Raw genomic sequence first — 19,876 nt, 5'->3', positions numbered from 1 at the left:
AACATGGGTTGATGAGTTTAAGTATCTTGGGCATGTGATTAACAGCAAACTGAATGATAGCAGCGACATGCGTAAGCTGAAGAGATCGCTATACTATCGTGCTAATATGCTTTGCGCGTTGGTAGGCCATGCTAAAAGAGAAATTCTGATAAAGCTGTTTAAGTCCTACTGCGCGAACCTGTATGGGTGTGAGCTGTGGGATCCATGTAAAGAAAAAAATGTGTTTCGTGAACTGTGTGTGGCGTATCACTCATGTGTGAAGAAAATAGTCAAACTACCGAAATCATTCAGGAACCATCCTCTCTGTCTAGCTCTTCAAATTCTCCCCTGTCCTATGCTAGTAGCAAGCAGACAGCTTCTGTTCTATAAAATACTCCACAGTAGTGAAAATGTGTTGATAAAGAGCTTGCTTGACAGTGACATTGGACAAAATGGTATAGCAGCGAGCGTGCATCTTGCCATCCGACGTGAATATGATATCATGGCCTTAGACTTGTCTTCCTCCTCTCGTGCAGACATTTTGAATATTTTCTTAGGTAGTCTGAAAAGAATGGTCAATCAAAATCCGACATATCATGCTCATGTGAGAAGTGTCATTACAGACAATGTATGAAGCTGAGACGAGCTTCCTCTTGATCGATGTGCGTGCTTGCACTGATTTTAACGTTCTGAATATGAATATCTTGATGTGTGTGTGTGTGTGTGTTTGTGTATGTATGGATGTAATGATTGTGTTAGCTGTCACTGGAACTTCCTGTATGCACCAATGATGGTGTGAAAATAAATGGCATTATTATTATTATTATTTTTCCAAATAATGATCTTCGCTCAAATCCCCAAGGACGTGCGAGCCACAATTGCCTCTTTCAATCAAAAATTTTACTTGAGTTTTTAATTACGTCAATAGCAAAAAAGTGGCAATAAATTGCTTTGTGTTACTATTAACAGCCATATAAATTGTAATTAATAAATACTAATGCTATACAGTTAAAAACTTGCTCTCAAACAAAGATTAATTATCAAATTTTTTACATTTTCAGAAGAAGACGTCATTTTATTAGTAAAGTCAACAGCTCGCGTAAGAAATATTGTGTTCAGGGTTTTCACCGTCATGTGAATTACGTGTTCAGGGTTTTCACCATCATGTGAATTAACCGTAAGTAAAGGTTCATGCTCACTTATAATCTAATTCCATTGGCTTCGTTGATCAGCATTTTCTGTTAGCGGTCACTCACACACCAGTTAGAACATAAAGCGCCAGTTTTATATTATGTAATTGGACTTGCCGAAAATCCAGAAACACATCTAAGAGTTATTTTAGATAATATTTTATGAAGCCTTTACCTGCCTTTACCATAGGCGTGATTTCTTTTTCTATTACCTGAAAGAATTATTGAACGCTCGTCTTCAATAGCTGTAAGGTGCTCTCCTAATGACCAGGTGAGATTGATTTGAGAGGGATGTGACAATGCAACATGTTGCATTTTCTGAAACTGTCAAGCTCTTGATGATGAAGGAACAATTGGTACCTATAATTAGTATTCTGTACCAGAGTGCAAACTCCCCTACAGCAAATGATAAAACATTACAGGTTTTCAAAGGCTTCACCACTTTCAATGCTTCTGGGCAATGGGCATCCTTTGCATGATTTTTACAGGCTAGACTGCTTATCAGAATGTAACATTAAGGATTTAAAATTTTATATTTTAGTACTTAAGATTGAGCTTGAAATCTCACAGCCGTGGCCACAGCCGTAGCCGTGTTCTTGGAGATATTTGCAGCCGCCCCGGCCCACAGCCGTGGGGCTGCAGCCAGCCACGGCTGCAGCCGGCCGGTGCAGACCTCTACAGACATGATCAATGGTCAGTGCGAGATGCCAGCGGATTTTCTATTTGTGCTGAGGAGGCATACCATCGATGTTTGTGGGTGGGGAGCTCGTCCCCATATTGTATGGTAAAAGAGTGGCCGATATCGGGGGTAAGTAAGCTGCATTCGGTTGCACTGCACAAATGTCAGCGCACGCTTTCTGAATTCTGTACAGTTCAAAAACAGGTGGATTTGCAAAATTTTAACAGCAAAGTGTCTCATACAAAACCACAGTATGGCCCACCTCTGAAACACGTTTAGCCACATCTCTTCGATCACGTATCTGTACTCACTGTAGACGACGAGCTCGAAGGCCTTGGTGACCTCCTGGTTGGTGGCGTAGCGCGCCTTGCACGTGTAAATGCCCGAGTCCTGCTCCTGTATCGGCGATATGAACAGCTCGCGGCCGTTGCTTGGCACGAACTGGCCCGTGTATATTCTGTCGGAGCGCCACACACGCAGGTCAATGCGGGTCACAGAGGTCAACCATCACAGGTCAATGCGGGTCAGAGGTCAACCATTACAAGTTAACATACAGGGTGTAACGAAATTATCCGGACATCTATTTTTTCGCCATATCTGCTCGCACAGTTTCTTTTTTAATGTTAGAAGCTGGAACACTGGATGAATGCATACCTCTGGTATCTGCTCTCAACTCGGCAGTGACCTGACCTTGCGAAATGACTCTTGCTCTGAGTAAGAGTCGAGTCGCCCACGGGTTCATTTGATAGTTTTCGTTTAAGGCAGTGGAGAGAAGGGAGTACAGTCTCTCGTTTCGTAGCAAGGCTACGTGTTGGTGGCATGGTGGCATGAGCCAGAAGCTGGTCTGTCAGCAGCTGGACATCAGCAGCAGCCAGTAGCACATCTGCCTGAGGCGTAATAGGCTGGGACTTGGTGGCAGACTCAGCCCGGCCTCGATCGCAAAAGGCGCCCTTTGCCAAGTGGTGAGGAGAGTTGTCAAGATAGCGACAAGGAAACGGCACCAATCGATCCGCACACTGACTCGAATTATTACCAAGGTATATAATAAGAGGTCCCACATCATGATTCACCGTTACCCGCCCTTTAGCTTGGTTTTACTGCCCTTAAAACTGAAAAAGACAATAAAATTGAAGGGAAAACAACCAGTCCACCACCTTTGGCCTCAGGCCAGGGCCTTTCTACTGGTCGAAGGAAGGCATGAATGAGGTGGCCTGGTCGGATGGGAAGCTGTTTGAGCTGCGATATCCGTTGAGCCGTCAAATCGGCCATGTGTGGGCTGCCAGCAGCTCGAACGTGCCGGCCGTCGCCGGCGTCAAACATCCGGCCAAAATCCAGACCTGGAGCATGTTCAGCTGCTGTGTAATATTCAAGCTGTTCATGACGCCACATAAAACCACTATCAGTGACGAGTATTACTGGCGCAACATCCTGGCCAGCGATTGGTTGAAGCCACTCAACCAGACGGCACAGGATGGCTCGGTTTCTGAACGTGTACCGATGCCTGATTCAAGCCGCGCAGTCTTCATACGGGGCGGCGCACCACCTTCAAGTCCCTAGCAGAATGAGAAGTGATGCCGAGAGGACCTATTTTTCTTCTGGGCTAACGGACTATGGCTTGGAAATAGTTCCCATGCAATTCCATCGATATCTTATGGACTATTGTCCAGCAGGAGATGAATGAGGGGACACCCGCCACCAGCGCCGCCCAACTGTGGGCACAGGTTAGTAAGGCGCTACTCTAAATGAAACCCACTGTGCTGGAAAACTCAGTGGCTGGAATGCTCCAAAAATTTGTACCTGCACTCTTATGAAAGGTGGCTATATGATAATTCAAAAGGGAAAATATCAGATTGTCTTGCTTCTTAATTACAGTGCAAATAAAGATGTCCGGATAATTTCGTTACACCCTGTAGTCACGTGGAACATGTCACCAGGTCACAATTCAACTGGTGCAGGTCACCATGTCACTGAGGGCAGCACTGATGAATAGCACGAGGTAGAAGGACTGAAACGAAGCACGTTGAATGACGCAGGTCACGAGGTCAGAGAGGTCTATTGACGCACGTCATAAGGTCACAGGTCAAAAGACCATTCAATGGATTAAACCAGTTAAACCAGGTCAAACATCCACTGAAGCAGGCTGCAAATGGATACATTAGTGTATTTTGATGGACTAATTTGAAAGAGAAGGCTGCCCAATTTAAATCAAGAGGACATTTAGCACTAAATGGCGGAAATGCTTATGTTCAAACATTGTAATTCTTTTGTAATTCTTTTTTAAATAGAGCGGCTACATTTTTATTATTCAACATAGCTGCTAGCTACGAAAATAGAACGATGGAAGCGGAAACGGCAACATCACTAATCCGAAACATAAAATAAAGCAAAAATGCAGCAGATGAGGAAGCCAGAATAGCTGCAGCTGATCTATTAATATTGTTTCATAATGTATGACGCCAACTATATATATATTTTTGAATAAAGTACAGGACCTAGATGGCAAAGACCATGAATTATTCAGTGATTCCTAAATTTTCAATCGAACAACAAACCATATCAGATAAAGCTTATGCAGTACCTATGCACTGGCAAACTACATATATGACACTTATTAAAGACACAACCTACGACGACAAATTGTACAAACAATATCAACTACGTCTCTGTAGAATTGCATCGAAAGAATTTCGATATACACCGAACCAAAATGTCTGAGCTCTACAAACGACCCTCAGGATGCATTCCCAGGACTCGATGCCGGCTAACATCACATCAAAATGCATCAAATCAAAGCAATCTAATTGGCAATCAGCGAAAGCCAGACCGATTCATGTTGGACTAGCGCAAACATTGGTACTGGACGAGTGCATGCTGTCACAATCCATCATTCCGGGCGCGATGAATCACTGAGGTCAACGGGCGCTCGGCTGAACATCGGGCCTTACGCTACAGATGGGATGCATTGGTCGGGCATTACAGATGGGATGCATTGATGGGCAGGTCAGTAACGGGAGTCAGAAGGCTCTGCAGCTAATTGCACTGATTCAAACTCAATAGATTAGCCTGTTTTTTTTTTTATATCGCTAAGAATACGTACTCATCACAGCAAATACAAACCATAAGTTCGGCATAAGTCGCATTCTTTGATTGCAACATTAAAAGACAAATACAGAATGTGAAACAAAACATTCACAAGACGCGGACCAATCAATAACCAACACAAAAACCATCACCTCCCACCATCTGACGAACCATCACCATTCTACACACGACAAACAAACACAAACACAAACACAAATACAACACGGAGAGGCCTGCACGGAGACGCCCGACACCTGCGGCCCCACCGCCGCGCCGCGCTGGGGTCACGACCCCGCGACCCCGCGGTCAGGCAGACAGCTGCCCCCTGCAACCGTCAGCGTGGCCCCGCCCCTCGCACCAGGCAGCGGAGCAGAGTGGTAAGCCGTAGACAGGCGACCTGTGTCCGACCAAGGTGAGTGCGGCCCAGAGGCGCTGCAGCTGCTGTGAACTCTCGTGGAATGATGACGTTTTCGATGATACCTACTACCTTATATGAAAATTGGGAAATTTTGCGAAATTTATAAAATAGTCTTCCCATAAAATGTTCCCATAAATGTTAAAGTATATTTGTTACATACATTAGAAAAATTCTTAACAAAAAATCATCTAAAATAAAGCAATGGGGACAAACAAGCGTAGGCCAGAAAAAAGGTTAGCGCAGTGGTTGTCTGGCCCTCATCGGTGTCAACTGTCAACTCTACATATTTCCACACCGCCTCCTCTGGTGTGATGGTGACTGGCCGCGTCGTATATGTATACAGTGGCGTCACTTGTGCCGCACAAACCAGCCAACATCGTATGTCAGACGACGACGCCTGCGTGAAACCAAACATGACGACAAAAAAGAGCAATTAAACTTCGCAAAACGTACATCTTTTCAGATTGTCTATTCGTAAATCCAAAGCTACGAGACATCATTGCTCCTTTTTTCATTTGATTATACATAAACGGAATAAAACAATACACAAAATCATGAGTTGCCTCAGACTTGCCACCCACGTACAGCTGATTTATAAATCGAAGACGAGCTGGTGGCCCAAGTAATCGGCATGGTTCTGCATGTAATTGGATATGTGTCAAATTACACAAAGTGTAGTGTTTCAATAGCATTGCGTCTTACAGAAAACAGCATTTGCCTATCACATGTTAAAGACGTAAATGTCATATAGCTTCAGTCTAGATAGAAGTGCGTGTAAGCACCTTCAGATATGTGTTCAAATTAAGTGCTGGTTTTCAATGAACTTGAAATGAAGCGATACAAAATCGACATAGAGCAAACTTGGTTTAGATAAAAAAAAGAGGATATTTAGCCACTGTAGATGCCGAGTCGTTGTTCTCTTATGCGGGCCCAGTAGTCGGCATGTAATTCGGTGCATAATTCAAATACGCCTTTTATCTTAAACAAAGTAACGTAGGGACGCATTAGCAAAGAGCACGCAAATGACCGGTGGTACCTTGAAAAGTTCATAAGCCCTTGCACATAATTGAAATAATAAGCGAAACCATCTACCTTAGCGGCGTAATATAAATATACGACATTGTCAGAGAACATTGTCATCGATACATCAGATCACTATCTACACCACTTACATAATCTACTTAGAGTGCATGCTCAACAGCAATTCTGCTTACAAACCGGCCTTGTCCCCGGCCTTGTCCGTTATTTTGGCTGTGGTCAACTGCAGTCGAAATAAACGCCTGGGGCCAGGAAGGAAAGCTTCTTGACGGAAGCCAGCCCCTGACCTTAAGCCACCACTAACCGGTGTTGTTCAAAAGGTCAGAGGCAGGCACCTGGTGTCGACCCTGGCCTGGGTGGACCACGATATCTCAGACACTATTCACACTACGGTCCGGAGCAAGCTTTTCTGCAGCGACGAGCAGGCTAAACAAGATACCAGACGACCATACACATCACTGAGGCATATAGCCAGTCCTGGAGCAAAGCCAGCAACGAAAGCCGCCAAGCTGGAACAGAGGTGAACCAGCTGCTGACGTGTGTAGAAAGAAAGGTTACGATTGCATCCTTATTTTCTTTGCAACGGTTGCATTTTTCAAAGGGTCGCAAGGATTTCACAGACTGGCGAATATTTAATTTAAATCACAATTCCTGGATAGAATAAATGATTTGAAAATTTGTTTTCAAGTAAAAATAAGCAATAACAGACATTTATATATGATGTTCTAAGACAGCTGATGCCTGAAATCTTTCGATCATGGTACAAAAAATTCTCTTTGGATAGCGAAGTCAGCAGTTGGTTCACCTCATTCCTTGATTCATGCCATCGAGCGCTGCACACACAGCGGCGAGCTATACACGTACAGAGGCGGTAGCGCTGTGACAAAATTACCTGGGCGTCGGCTGGTCGGTACTGCACGGGGACACGACAGGAGGAGAAAGAAAAAGAGGGCAGACGTCAGTCATTGTTGGCGAAGTCTGAGCAGCGCGGGGCAGACCGCCAGTGCCACGCACAGGGCAGCAACTCATGGCTTAGCGAGGCTGAGAGCAACTTAGGGAAAATTAGCAAAACGCGCAGCCGCATGGTGGACAGCGGTGCGGACACAATTCTTTGTGGCCAACCAGGGCGCTAGTGTCTGAATTCAAACAGGTAACGAAAACAAAAAAGTAAAAAAGTGAGGCCAGTGGCGTAGAGAGAAAAGTGAAAGGCAGTTACGAGGTAGACAATTACCTTTCCCGCGACTCGGCCGGCACTTCAATGTTCTCCGGGTTGAGCCAGATGATGTCATCGATGAGATCCTCGAAGCCGGCTGCGGCCCGACATGTGAAGAATCCCTGCTTGCCGAGGTCGCGACGAATCTTGGCCTGCGACGGCAGGATTTCCAGTTTGACTTGCTCCTCCTGGGCAAGTGCAGCTGAAATGAGAAGAAGAAAGGTCAGGTAACAGCGAGAAACTCTGAGCAAGCTACGAGAGGGATATACTGGGAACGCTTATAAGAGTAAGACCCAGTCATTTTTACGAATAGCAGGCTCGTTAACACGCGATTTTAACATTCCACGGTTTCAACTCAACCGCCACCAGCGAGATGGATATCATAAGCGTGATTAAAGCCGACCCTAAAAATGCATCTACCAGGGAGTGGCATCACAATTTCTGTCGACGGTCTAATTAACCGCACTCTGTCACCATGGCGGCGCCCCTCACTGTCGTTAACACCGCCAACATCGGTGTACGTACATCCTGTCAGGCATGTTACACCATCCTGCTGCCGACAGGACAGCATCCCCTCCGACACCCGGAGTGTCACTACCCCTGTCGACAGGGCCCGCGGCGTCACCACCCCTGTCGGAGGCGACGAGCGAAGCCGTCATCGACGTGTCGGGAGGCCGATGACAGCGGCGGCATCGCGCTGGGGAGCGCGAACATGGCGGCGTCATGTCCAGGGAATCTGAACGGACCTCATGGCGACGAGAACGAGGTTCAGTTCCGTTCAGTTCAGTATATTTTGGTAACTAAGAACAAGAAACATCGGGAGATAATAATCGCGGATCGGCGCCGGAGGTCTGGGAGTGCCACATCACTTGGCAGGTCAAGTCACTACTTGGGTAGCGACGCGAAGCCTGGTGGCGACACATTTGCCATGTCATTTATCATGGCATTTGCCAGAGTCATGTGGCTTCCGCATACAAATAGTTGGTCAGGTTTGTCAAAACTTAGCCCTTGCCAAAATAATGCATATTTTTTGGCACTCCAAACATAACATTCGACCTAATTGTGTATTTGGTGAACTGGAGTAATGCAGCGATAACTTCAACATTCAACAAGGACGGATTCAGGCAGACAAATGAGGTGACAAGACATCAACATTTATTTTATAGGTGACCTTCAGTAGCACAAACAGTAAACACCGCATGCCTTGGATGCATCGTCGTCTACTATGTCGTCTAAACAGCTTGGGAGAACACCGAAGAACATCTGCATTCTACCAAGATGGGTCCATCGGTAGACATTCTACGTAAAGGTTAACTCGTTCACCTGATACCGCTCTCAATTCTCGAATGTCCGAGGGCCATCGGCAGACTGCTACCGGACGGTCTGACCCCTCTTATCGACAGTTACTGGCGCCATTGATGACATTGGTGGCCGTTAATGGAACCGCCAGCACGCTGATGGTCGCTTGTCACATAAACCGGTGATCAGGACTGATCCCAACCGGGAGAGCCAAGGGGATGTCATCAACCAAGAGGGGTGCAAGGGAGATAAGCATACACCTTGAATTATAAGTGGAAAACAATGGGAACGTTTTTGGTTATATTACTTTAAGTTGTAATATTACTTTAAGTTAAAGTAATATAACCAAAAACGTTCCCATTGTTTTCCACTTATAATTCAATTTGTCTATCTATATCAAGCATACACCTGCCGACCTTTCGCTGTATCTGAAATTGGGTTTAAGAGATCGATTCTCTCGCAGGTAAGCGGAACACGGAAATGGAACAGCGCACGTCATGTTAGTACTGCATTTTTAATCGGGCGGCCCAAACGCGATAGCGGAGCTCAGTTCGTCAGAGCCATCGCGAGCCTTGTTTGTATTTCATGTCTTTCCGAAATTAATGCACCATTAATTAATGGTGTTTTGTTGTTATCCGAAATCCATTAGCAGAGAACTCGCATGTCCATTAACCACATGAGATTAGCTCCAAAATGACAAGAATATTGTATCATGCAAAGTACTATCCAGCTCCCAAAATGAGAATAACTGGAATGGTTATGTCGAGATTTTTGCGAAAGTACAGCATGCTACGTACAGCATGCGCCATTTTATATACAGCCTTCTGTCAGCTACCAAACAATCACCATGCCATAACGAGAAGCTACTACCTTCTCAGTTAGTCAGCTACCATACAATCACCATACCCAGCTGAAAGACGATGCCAAGTAGGGGACTCATTTCTGCAGGAATGATGTAGCTTGGATGCTTCCCTAAGCTTCGCGGATCAGCAGACTTTGCACAGAAACTCAAGAACGACGTTACGCCCAGCTCTTTTAGCCGCGTTTGTCTCGCATGACGTCAGAGCGCGAATGTAGACACTGCCGAAGTTTTCCAAATAGCGACGATGTACAGCATTTCAAAGTTCCTCGACTTGTAGACTTTCTATGACCGCAGAAGTTCCGAGGCGTTCCCGGCTGACTAAAGGTGAGGCTGAGCCAACTGAACGAAAAGCTGGCCTCTTCGTTGACTTGTCGCCCGGAGGGTCGTGAAGCCGTCTCTATGCCACCGAACCTACCTTCGTTCTTCACCCCAGTCACGTGGGGATTTCGGCACTTCACTGGTGAGTGACAATCATTCAAAGGTCGCCAAAACCGTAGAACGTATAACACACCAGAGTATCTGATCACCCACTGCCAGTTCGATGTCGCACGGCTCTCCGATCAACGGAGTCCCTTATTGTATTATCCCCGATCAAGCACACGCACTGGTTCCAATTCAGGATTAGAAACACCTCAAACACATGTCCACTGCCAACCGGAATCCACTGTCTGGACTGAGCTGCTCAAGACCACTGGAGGTCACCACGTGGTCCTCGAGTCAATCGACACTGGATCGATTAACCACTCCCTGTCGAGACAGCAGACGAACGAAAACGCGAACGAATTCACGAAAGAAATCACAAACGTCTTCTCCCCTCAGCCAGCCACGTCCCCGCGGCTCAGATCAATCAAATCCGCTTCAGATTTCGCTCGACACCGTCGACTCGCCCACAATCCCATCGACGACGCAATGCACTCTCGGTGACGAGCGGCGGGCTCACGCACGCCCTGGGGACCGGTCGTGCCATCGACGGTCGACGCGAGACTGTGGCCGCGGGTGCGGCGTGTCGCTGGCGACGCCGAGACGCCTCATTAGTCTTCTGGCCTGACCTCGACATAACCCAATCTGTGGGCAATTTCGGCCGCCACCCGGGCGCCATATGGCACGCAGCTCGGCCGGAGTAACAATCACACCACAACGACTCTGCTCTCTTTCCTCCTTTGGCGAGAAGCAGTGACCGCACCCTCTTTCCATGCCTCTACAAAATCCGTGACTCGCCCTCCTCTCTTCTTCACAGAGAAAGAGATTATTTCTATCTTCGGCGAGAAAGTATGTGTGGCCATTCCCCGGACCACTGACATGGTGGTGAGCGAGAGGAGATGAGAAAAACGGAAGGACGTGACCATGGCCGAGAAGACAATTACAGGAATAGAAATAATGCAATATAGGATAGGGAGAAAGAGAAAGATGGGAAGGAAAAGAGGGAGAGTGAGCGTCAGCAAGGTCAAGGGTCAGAGTGGAGAGAGAGAGAGAGAGAGAGAGAGAGAGAGAGAGAGAGAGAGAGAGAGAGAGAGAGAGAGAGAGAGAGAGAGAGAGAGAGAGAGAGAGAGAGAGAGAGAGAGAGAGAGAGAGAGAGAGAGAGAGAGAGAGAGAGAGAGAGAGAGAGAGGACTGTCCTAGTTAGAGGATCGTTTGACCCAGAAAGTCTTACAGATCCTTGGGCCACTTTCAAAACTTTATGCATGCCAAAGACAAAGACATAAAATGACCATAAAAACACAATAGTTTCTTAAGCAACTTTGTTTATGCTGCGATAAATCGAAAAGGTTTACTAGTCAATGGCCACATGTGTATCATAAAAAGCTAAAAATAACGCAGCAGTTACGTCTGTCTATCGAAACAAACCTCTCTGCAGCCATTGTGATGAAATATTTTATCAGTACTGCTGCAGATCAGTCGTTGATGATAACGGCTTACCCATCAGGCATCAACTACTGGCTGGAAGTAGCTCACCCATCATCATATACGATCATATAGATCAATAACGGGTGGCGATCAAAGAAAGCATAGACAATAGACATTGTACTGGCTTGAAGATAAGCTGACACGACAAAAAAGTACAACCAGGTGCTAAAACACGGCACAGCTGGAAACGGCGAACGAAAACAACGCATCAATGTGACAGCAGAGTTGGAATGGAATTGGAATGATGTGACTTCATTCATCATGTTGGGTTCTGAGAAGGCATTCAGATCAGCACAGACTTGCCGGGCCTCAGTCGCTGTTGGTATGCACGGTAGGTGCTGACTGGCGACAACTATCAACCAGCGGCACACTGGGACCCAAAAAAGCTAGGGGATGGCATGGGAAAGTTTCCAGTCGGCGCTCAATGCACGTTCGATAGAAACGGCCGGATGGTCAGGTCGTTGAAAGCGCCAGACATAATTATAGGCAAACATCCGTTATGATATGATGCACGTAATGGCTTATTGCATTTCTTCATGCACGCAAGTCATCGTGCAATCATGGTACATCGAATAAACGAGGTTAAATGTCACATTTACTCTGGTGGACATGGACCAGTTGCTGTTCATATTGTAGAAAATCACCTACTATAGGTTCAGGTCCGCTGACAACATGCGAACACCGACGTCTCTTTTGCTTTCTTTGGTCGTTCAATGCAATTCCGAATTTACCCATTTAACGTTCCTAACTAAGTGTTATTCCACCTTTTCGCCTACATCACTAATTGTGATGCAGATGAGATAGCCATCACAAAGCGTTTCATCCGGCATCCTTTTGTTACACCGCCCGGTGAATTGCGAGCATGTAGCATGTCACCCCCACAAACAACCTTTGGTCGACACCGTGCCGGCGATCAAATGACGCCAATGACGCATTTATGACGTCACGCCCGGCAGTCGGACGAAAGGGGTGACCCCGCAGCCTTGGTGCGGCCGCACCAGGCGGCGCCGCGGGGTCATATCAATCCGATCGGTCGGCGGCTCTTCCGGCGACAACAGCCGCCATCCGGCCGGCGCGGCATTGTGGGGTCGTCACCGGACCGGGCGCCGACGTTCCGACCGGTACGGACGCGTGAGTCATCATTAGGCCTACAGCCACATCTACCGACACTAGCTCAGCCACAGTCCCAGCTACAGCCACAGCCACTGTAACCGGCACCAGCGCTTCAGTCACCAGTGCAGTCACATTCTCAGCCAGTCACAGCCACCTGACATCATCACCGGCACAGTCACAAGTCACAACAACCCACATCAAAGTTCTTTGCAGACAACGCCGTCCGCCACAACCACCACCACCCACACAATACAGTCAACCTTGAGATCAAGGAACCACTGGGATGTTGGAATAGTTGCATAATGCATGAGGTTTCCTCGCCATGCATCAAAGCGGGTAGTTTTATATTCATGGTGTGAACAAAAGCAGCGTCTCTCAAAGGAGCATCTCGATAATTACAGCATCAGCTAGAGAGGCACCGCTTCAGTGCTTGAGAAAAGATCCTTCAGTTAATAACTAATGAAATAACTTGCATGCTAACAAATTAATGCTAAGGCATATATGACGGGAACACTGAAAGAAAAAATGACACCAAATGGGGGGTAGGGTGACTCTGCCAAAAAGTCCGCCCCACGGGGGTGTCAAACAAACTCTCTTTTGGGGCATCTTAACACCGTAATATGGTATCCGTGAACGCCGTTTATTGGCGTACTTGGACTCTTGATTTCGGAGTTTGGATGCCCCAAAAGAGAGTTTTTTGACACCCTTGTGGGGCGGACTTTTTGGCATGTCACCATAAATAGAGTCACGACTCCCCTTAGGACTCTTTCTTTTGGGGTAATGATGCCCCAAAAGAGGGTATTTTGACACTCCTATGGGGCGGACTTTTTGGCATATCACCTTAAATGGAGTCATAGCTCTCTTGAATTACCCCCTACCGAGGTGCAAATGACACTTTTCTGGAGTGTTATCTTCCTAAAGGTGTCAAATATCCCTACGCGCGACGCGCTTCAGCAGAATCGTCTTATTTGGTGTTTCACCATTCTTTAGCGAAACAGCAAACCACGGTACCGCCATTCACTGTTGTACCCGTGACATGTTAGATGTCTTCCATTTCCATCATATCCTGAGAAATTCCAAGGTATTGTTCGCGGAAGATCTCTAGATATGACTTCAATGTCCACATCCGGTCTGCAAACTTTGATTTGACTCCAAGATTGGAGTCTAATCAGTATAACCACGCACATGCAAGTATTAAGCTTTATTATATGCAACATGAATCTTTTCACCGAGTTTTAGCCGTCAAAGCATTACCACACAATCATCTTACATCATACAGAAGTTGTGATGGGCCAGTCCTAAATCTCAAACTGCCAAACTGATGAAAATGATGAAAGAAAGACAAGGAACGTCAAACCTACAGACAAAACGCGGAAAGTTCGACGCAAAAAAAGACTGTCACAATCAGCGACATCTATGAGAAAAAGTAAAACTTTCAGTAACAGCACGATAGCAGCGCCACCTATATAACATCCGTTTAAAGGAGTCGTAGAGGAGTCTGAAACCTTAAATAGGGAGTATACTTTTTCTGTTAGAGTTTAACGTTCCCGTAATGAAACGTCACACTTTTGTTAGAGAGACATATCTTCAGCGAGGTATTTAGTCGTAGTTCTTTAAAAGAAAGCCGTACATCAATGGAAATTTTCAAAAGGGAGTGGTAGATCATGAGGGATCATTCAACAGGGAGTCGTACACCTTCAAAAGCGAGTCATACCTATATGTAAACTATATATATGGTGTCGTACATATCTTAAAAGAAAATCGTACCTAACCCAAAAGGGATTCGCACATTTCCAAAAAGGAGTTGTACCTCTCGAAAAGGGAGTTGCACATTTTTAGGGCGAGTCGCACATGTTAAAAAGGGAGTCACTCATTTTCAAACGAGAGTCACACAGTTTCAAAAGGGAATCACTTATTCTCCAAAGGTAGTCACCTACGTTCAAAAGAGAGTCATCCTTCTTTGATGAGGAGTCATATATTTTGGCAAGAGAGTAAAGCACCTTTTATGGGAGTCAAATGTGTAAAAGGAGTCTCGACTCCATGTTAAGTGAGTGCAATAACGTAGAGTCAAGACACCTCATTTTAACTTGACTCTCATAAAGGGGTGTCTTACTCCCTTGCTAAGATGCACGACTCCCTTTTAAAGATAGCCAACTCCCCAACAAAGGCGTCAACTATTGCCGTTTTGGTGTCGGACACCCTCGCAGAGCTCACTGATCCGATTTAAGGGTGTCATGACCCTCTCAGGAGGACACCATTTTTTGGGTTCGTCGGAAACCGACGCCAAACGATGGGGTCAATGACCATACATTTTGGAGTCGGACACCAAAATCTAAGCACTCAGACTCTAAAACATGGAGTCGTCGTAGAGGTGGGGTGTCAAAATTTTTATCAGTGAAGGATATTTGGGCGAAATAGCATTACGGGCATCGTTATTGCAAGAGCGAGACAGCCCTAAGCGCAGGGAGAGGCCGGGGGGGGGGGGGGGGATTGCTGGAATGGGTGGGATCGGAGGCGCCTGCAGTGGTCGACACAGGACCGCTGCTGCAGCGTCCAACCGTTCCCGACCAATTCCGCGGTCGGGGGTAAATGGAACGCGAATCCCCAGCAATCCCGTGGATGCGAAAAGCTTATTGGAAATCAGCATCACATCACTGTGAACGGTAGTCTGGGAAACATTTGAGCAGCTTTGTGGGGGAGACGAAAGCGTAAGAGAATCGTTTCCTGGTTCACATTTCATCTTCGTACTTGCGTTCCATTACACTGAGTGGTCTGGGGCAGAAAACTGTAAACGGTTTGAGTCTATATGAGCGAGCCAGCATTCTAGCCAATGTCCAATGAGCACAGTCGATCCCCACTGTGTGAGGGCTTGTTCGTTCCGCAAAAGTTTCATTCGTTCTTTACATTAAACCTTCTTCACTGCTTTTGCTTCCAAAATCAAGACATTTCAGCCGTATTCCCCATGCACAGTGAAGACTGAACCCATTTTCCACCACAGGCTGCGCCACCTCCCCCCCCCCCCATGATCCCACCCACCCACACACTACGCCGTGCTCTCTTCCCAAGCCGCGTGCTATGGCTACGCCCCAGACCGTGCTCTCCTCACAATGATCTCACTACGCCCCAGGCCGTGCTCTCCCCACAATGATCTCACTACGCCCCGAGCCGTGCTCTGGCTACGTCCCGGGTCGTGCTCTCCCCACAATGATCTCACTAAGCCCCGAGCCGTGCTCTGGGTACGTCCCAGGCCGTGCTCTCCCCACAATAATCTCACTACGGCCCGAGCCGTGCTCTGGGTACGTCCCAGGCCGTGCTCTCCCCACAATAATCTCACTACGCCCCGAGCCGTGCTCTGGGTACGTCCCAGGCCGTGCTCTCCCCACAATAATCTCACTACGGCCCGAGCCGTGCTCTGGGTACGTCCCAGGCCGTGCTCTCCCCACAATAATCTCACTACGTCCCGAGCCGTGCTCTGGGTACGTCCCAGGCCGTGCTCTCCCCACAATGATCTCACTACGCCCCGAGCCGTGCTCTGGCTACGTCCCGGGCCGTGCTCTCCCCACAATAATCTCACTACGCCCCGAGCCGTGCTCTGGCTACGTCCCGGGTCGTGCTGGTCTGTGGCGGCGGATCGTGACCGGGTACGTGACCGGCCTTCGGACCAGCTCTGTCAGTCCCATAGTGCTGAACTGGCAGCGGTGTCCCGCCAGAGCGGAACACGGGGCGATATATTGCGCCCGAGCGGAGTTTTGGATGCAGAGGGACGCATGGAGTGTTATTGTTTTAGGTATCTGCACAAAGTGGGCGTGTTGGTCTTAGTTATGTGAAGTCCAGTAGCCCCGAAATTCGGATGGGTTATCTATTAACTATGTGGGCAAGATGATCCGATTTAGAAGGCGAAATATATTATGGTTATTCTCTACTTTTCGCAACCCTTCCAATCACGAAAGCTCACTTCCAATTTTGAATTACAATTTACACCTAGGACTTTGGATTGTGTGAGACGACAAACCAACTTCTGGACTCTCTTGTTGTCAGTCATGGCCCCCTGTATCGCCATTGACCATCCAGCATCTTGATCCCGGGCCTATTCAGATAAACCTATGGGAGGGTGGCGCGTTCGTGTCAAACGGGGTCAGCTGGGTCCGGCGGGAGCGGCGGCTACGCTCTGGTTCCGGTACCACCTCGCCCTTCCCTCCGTCACAAAGGGGAGTGACACGACAGAAAGCCAGCTGGGGCAGATTGTCCGCCTCGATAGCCACTAATTGGCAAAGGTCCACAGAGGCTGCCGTCCGGCCCCGACCCCGTGAGATACAAACAGTATACGGACATACAAACATCCTCTCTGCACTCGGCATACCGTTCGTATACAGTGTTCAACTAGAAACAGGCTGGGATACGCATTATCGTCAATCGAGCATGTGCCGTGCTTGCCACAAATCATATTGATTTGCTTTTCATCGCCAAGACACTTCATACCAGTGGCTTTATCCAATGGACCATGGGCATTCAGTGGGAAGACGGTATGAATGAACACGTCGTATTCCGTAGAGTCGAAAACAAGCGCTGACAGAAGCGCGATAACCATTTATCATCCTTTCATACGGTTGCATTTCCTCCGTGTTGGTTCACTATCAAATAGATCGACAAGTCATTTCTGTGGACCATCTGCCACTGTTACGCGTCCCTAAACGTCCATCAATCACTAATCATCACCATTCAGCACGAGCGTTTATCATTAATTATCCGGTCACACGTGCGCTGTCCCCTTTCCCTGCTGACGAGGATCGCTACTTCCTCTTTCCACCCTCACTTCCCCATTGTTTTTCGAGCGACAGCGCTAACGAAACGTCAACGCGCATAGAAAGCACCACTGACGAGGCTGTCACGAGCCACCCAGCCGAAAAGTGAGCGTTGGCGCCACGTAAAAAACGCGCCAAAGGGCGTCGCCTAAAAAGCGACCGCATCGCCGGAGGCGCAGCGTCAAAGTGGGCAGCCTTTCGGCGTTCGTTTATTCGATCAGTCTTGGTCGCTGTTTTTGTCGACTGAACCCAAGTGGTAGCCGATAAAAAGGGTAGGGCGGCGGTCAGTGGACCAGGCGGAGAGCCGACCCACGTGTTCTGTGGTGGACGAGGAGACGAGACCACGTGGGCAGCGAAACGGAGGGGCGGGGCGACAATGACTGACACGCGGGTGGTCTATCGTTGGTGTCAGAGGCAAACAGGGTGGGGAGAGGTATTGATGTATAGAAACGCCCTGCGTTGGACGCCTTGTTTTGTCAGGTAATGTGAGTGCGGAGGGGTGAGTCACGCACGTAATAAAGGAATTCCAGTACCAGATCAATACCGTGTGTGTCGAGCCGACACATCGATAGGCGCAGTTACCAAAGAACAGCTGAGCCCAGAAACACTGCCGCAATAATACCACAGCCAACCATTCTAGACCGAAAGGAGTGTCCCGAAGGACCCACAAGTCTGGCACCAGGGGCATGAAGACTACATCAAAGCAGCATCGATCCCTGGAATGCTCTTCCACACGAGGCCTTATGGGCTCTGCTACCCCATCAGCCGGCGTTGGTCCTGAGCAAACAGCGTCGCGCCCCAGTGCCAGCGATACTGGGAACCGGCTGGAAACTGATCCTCTCCTCGTTGCACGCCGAAAAGCACTCAGAGCGGTCCGGTCTGGGTGACAGCAGGGTCGGGAAGAGAGTCCTCACATGGAGACTCACGGTCCACTGGTGCCCGGAGCGGGGGACTCGGGACTTGCACCATGGCAGACCGACCCTGTCCGACAGTCAACGGTCGTGTAGCGTCCTCTGTAACCGTCTGCAAGGGGAAGGTGGGAGGTAGGGGAGAGGAGAGGGATACTCCCACGGGGCCGATCCGGGCAGCAGGTACCGTGGGAACTGGCCGGCCGGCCCGAGGTCGCTCGTTTATACATCTGACCAAACGACCGCTGCAAATCGGACCCGTTCGGAGGGCAGTAGACGGAGCTACCTGGCGCCAGTCGTCAGCATGGCCGCCACGCTGGGCGCAGAGAGCATGGCAAGTCGGCAGTTGCCTGGTGCAATGGTGAGCCACCGAGAATCCAACTTCAATTCAGTTGTTCGTAGAGGTAGACATTAAGCAGTGTGTGGAAACAAAACTATTAAAATCGCACACCGTGCACAAATGCTTTCAAAGTTCTTGGCAAAGAGAAACGCAATGTCTGCAAACGCATCAAAGTGGCGACATCATTGCAACCGCATTCCTCCTAACATTTAAAGACGACACTGATGCAAACAATGTGGCAGCTATTAGCGTGCAGGTGGTTTCGCATACACGCACGTACGTTGAAATTGAACAAATGCTTCGGACCATTGTTCGTACAGGAAAATCGCAGAAAACTGCGCGCGATTCGGCGTCGAGTGCAAGCTGACCTCAGTATCCATCGAACTGCCAAACCATCAATATCCAACCAGATGTAGCATGATTGCCTACCGCTTTCATGGGAAAACATTCCTTAACTTCACACCAACGTCACCGATAAACGAAGTCACTGATGTCAGAAGACAACGATTGACATAGCCTAAGTAATGTGGATTGTGCATTAGAAGAGCACTTTGCTGACGCTGATCTAAACAAAAATAACCACTACTGCTACTTATACCTATAACAAGCGTCGAGCAGTGGGGACTGGTAGATGCTATATGTAGGTGCTTAGCAACGAATTTTATTGAATAAAAGTGGAACTGAGGTGTATGTAGCTCAACGATCAACAAACCTATGGCTATCAGTTTAGGCCCCTTCAAAAAAAAAAAAAAACACTTGCGCAGCAAGTAACCTAGCTAAGACACGAAGAGACCAGCAGCCGTGAAACAATGTTGGATAAGGCGGCTGAACACCACCTGACCGCAACACAGTAATCTCATCAAAAGAGAGAGGCTTAAATGACCGGCTTCCCAGAGTTAACATAATAGCCCCTAGTGATTGACATTTCATCAAACTAGCGGCAGTGACTTTCAAAAATGAATATTGGCTCTCCCAGGCTCGACATGACATGGACCAGGCATGAAGAGACAAATTGTGCCACCCTAAATACAAGATCAGAAAACGGAGATT

General features: G+C 47.8%; 1 protein-coding gene across 2 annotated transcripts in view; it reads right to left on the bottom strand.

Moving 5' to 3' along the window:
* The window catches only part of LOC122370642 (fasciclin-2-like), a 98,637-nt gene that overhangs the window by 33,131 nt on the left and 45,630 nt on the right, over positions 1-19,876 (bottom strand). Inside the window, exons 2-4 of one of the 2 annotated variants that reach the window (XM_043346418.1) lie at positions 7,617-7,800; positions 7,278-7,298; positions 2,160-2,305 (exon numbers count right to left, since the gene is read on the bottom strand). In XM_043346418.1, the coding sequence (XP_043202353.1) occupies positions 2,160-2,305; positions 7,278-7,298; positions 7,617-7,800 (351 nt within the window). The remainder of the gene's footprint in view (positions 1-2,159; positions 2,306-7,277; positions 7,299-7,616; positions 7,801-19,876) is intronic. The other variant, XM_043346419.1, reaches the window with a different exon arrangement.

This window comes from Amphibalanus amphitrite, unplaced genomic scaffold (assembly GCF_019059575.1).
Source record: "Amphibalanus amphitrite isolate SeventyFive unplaced genomic scaffold, NRLGWU_Aamphi_draft 001153F_arrow, whole genome shotgun sequence".
Lineage (NCBI taxonomy): Eukaryota > Metazoa > Arthropoda > Thecostraca > Balanomorpha > Balanidae > Amphibalanus > Amphibalanus amphitrite.
The sequence above is the reverse complement of the archived record's forward strand: the minus strand, read 5'-3'. Positions and strand labels throughout refer to the sequence as shown.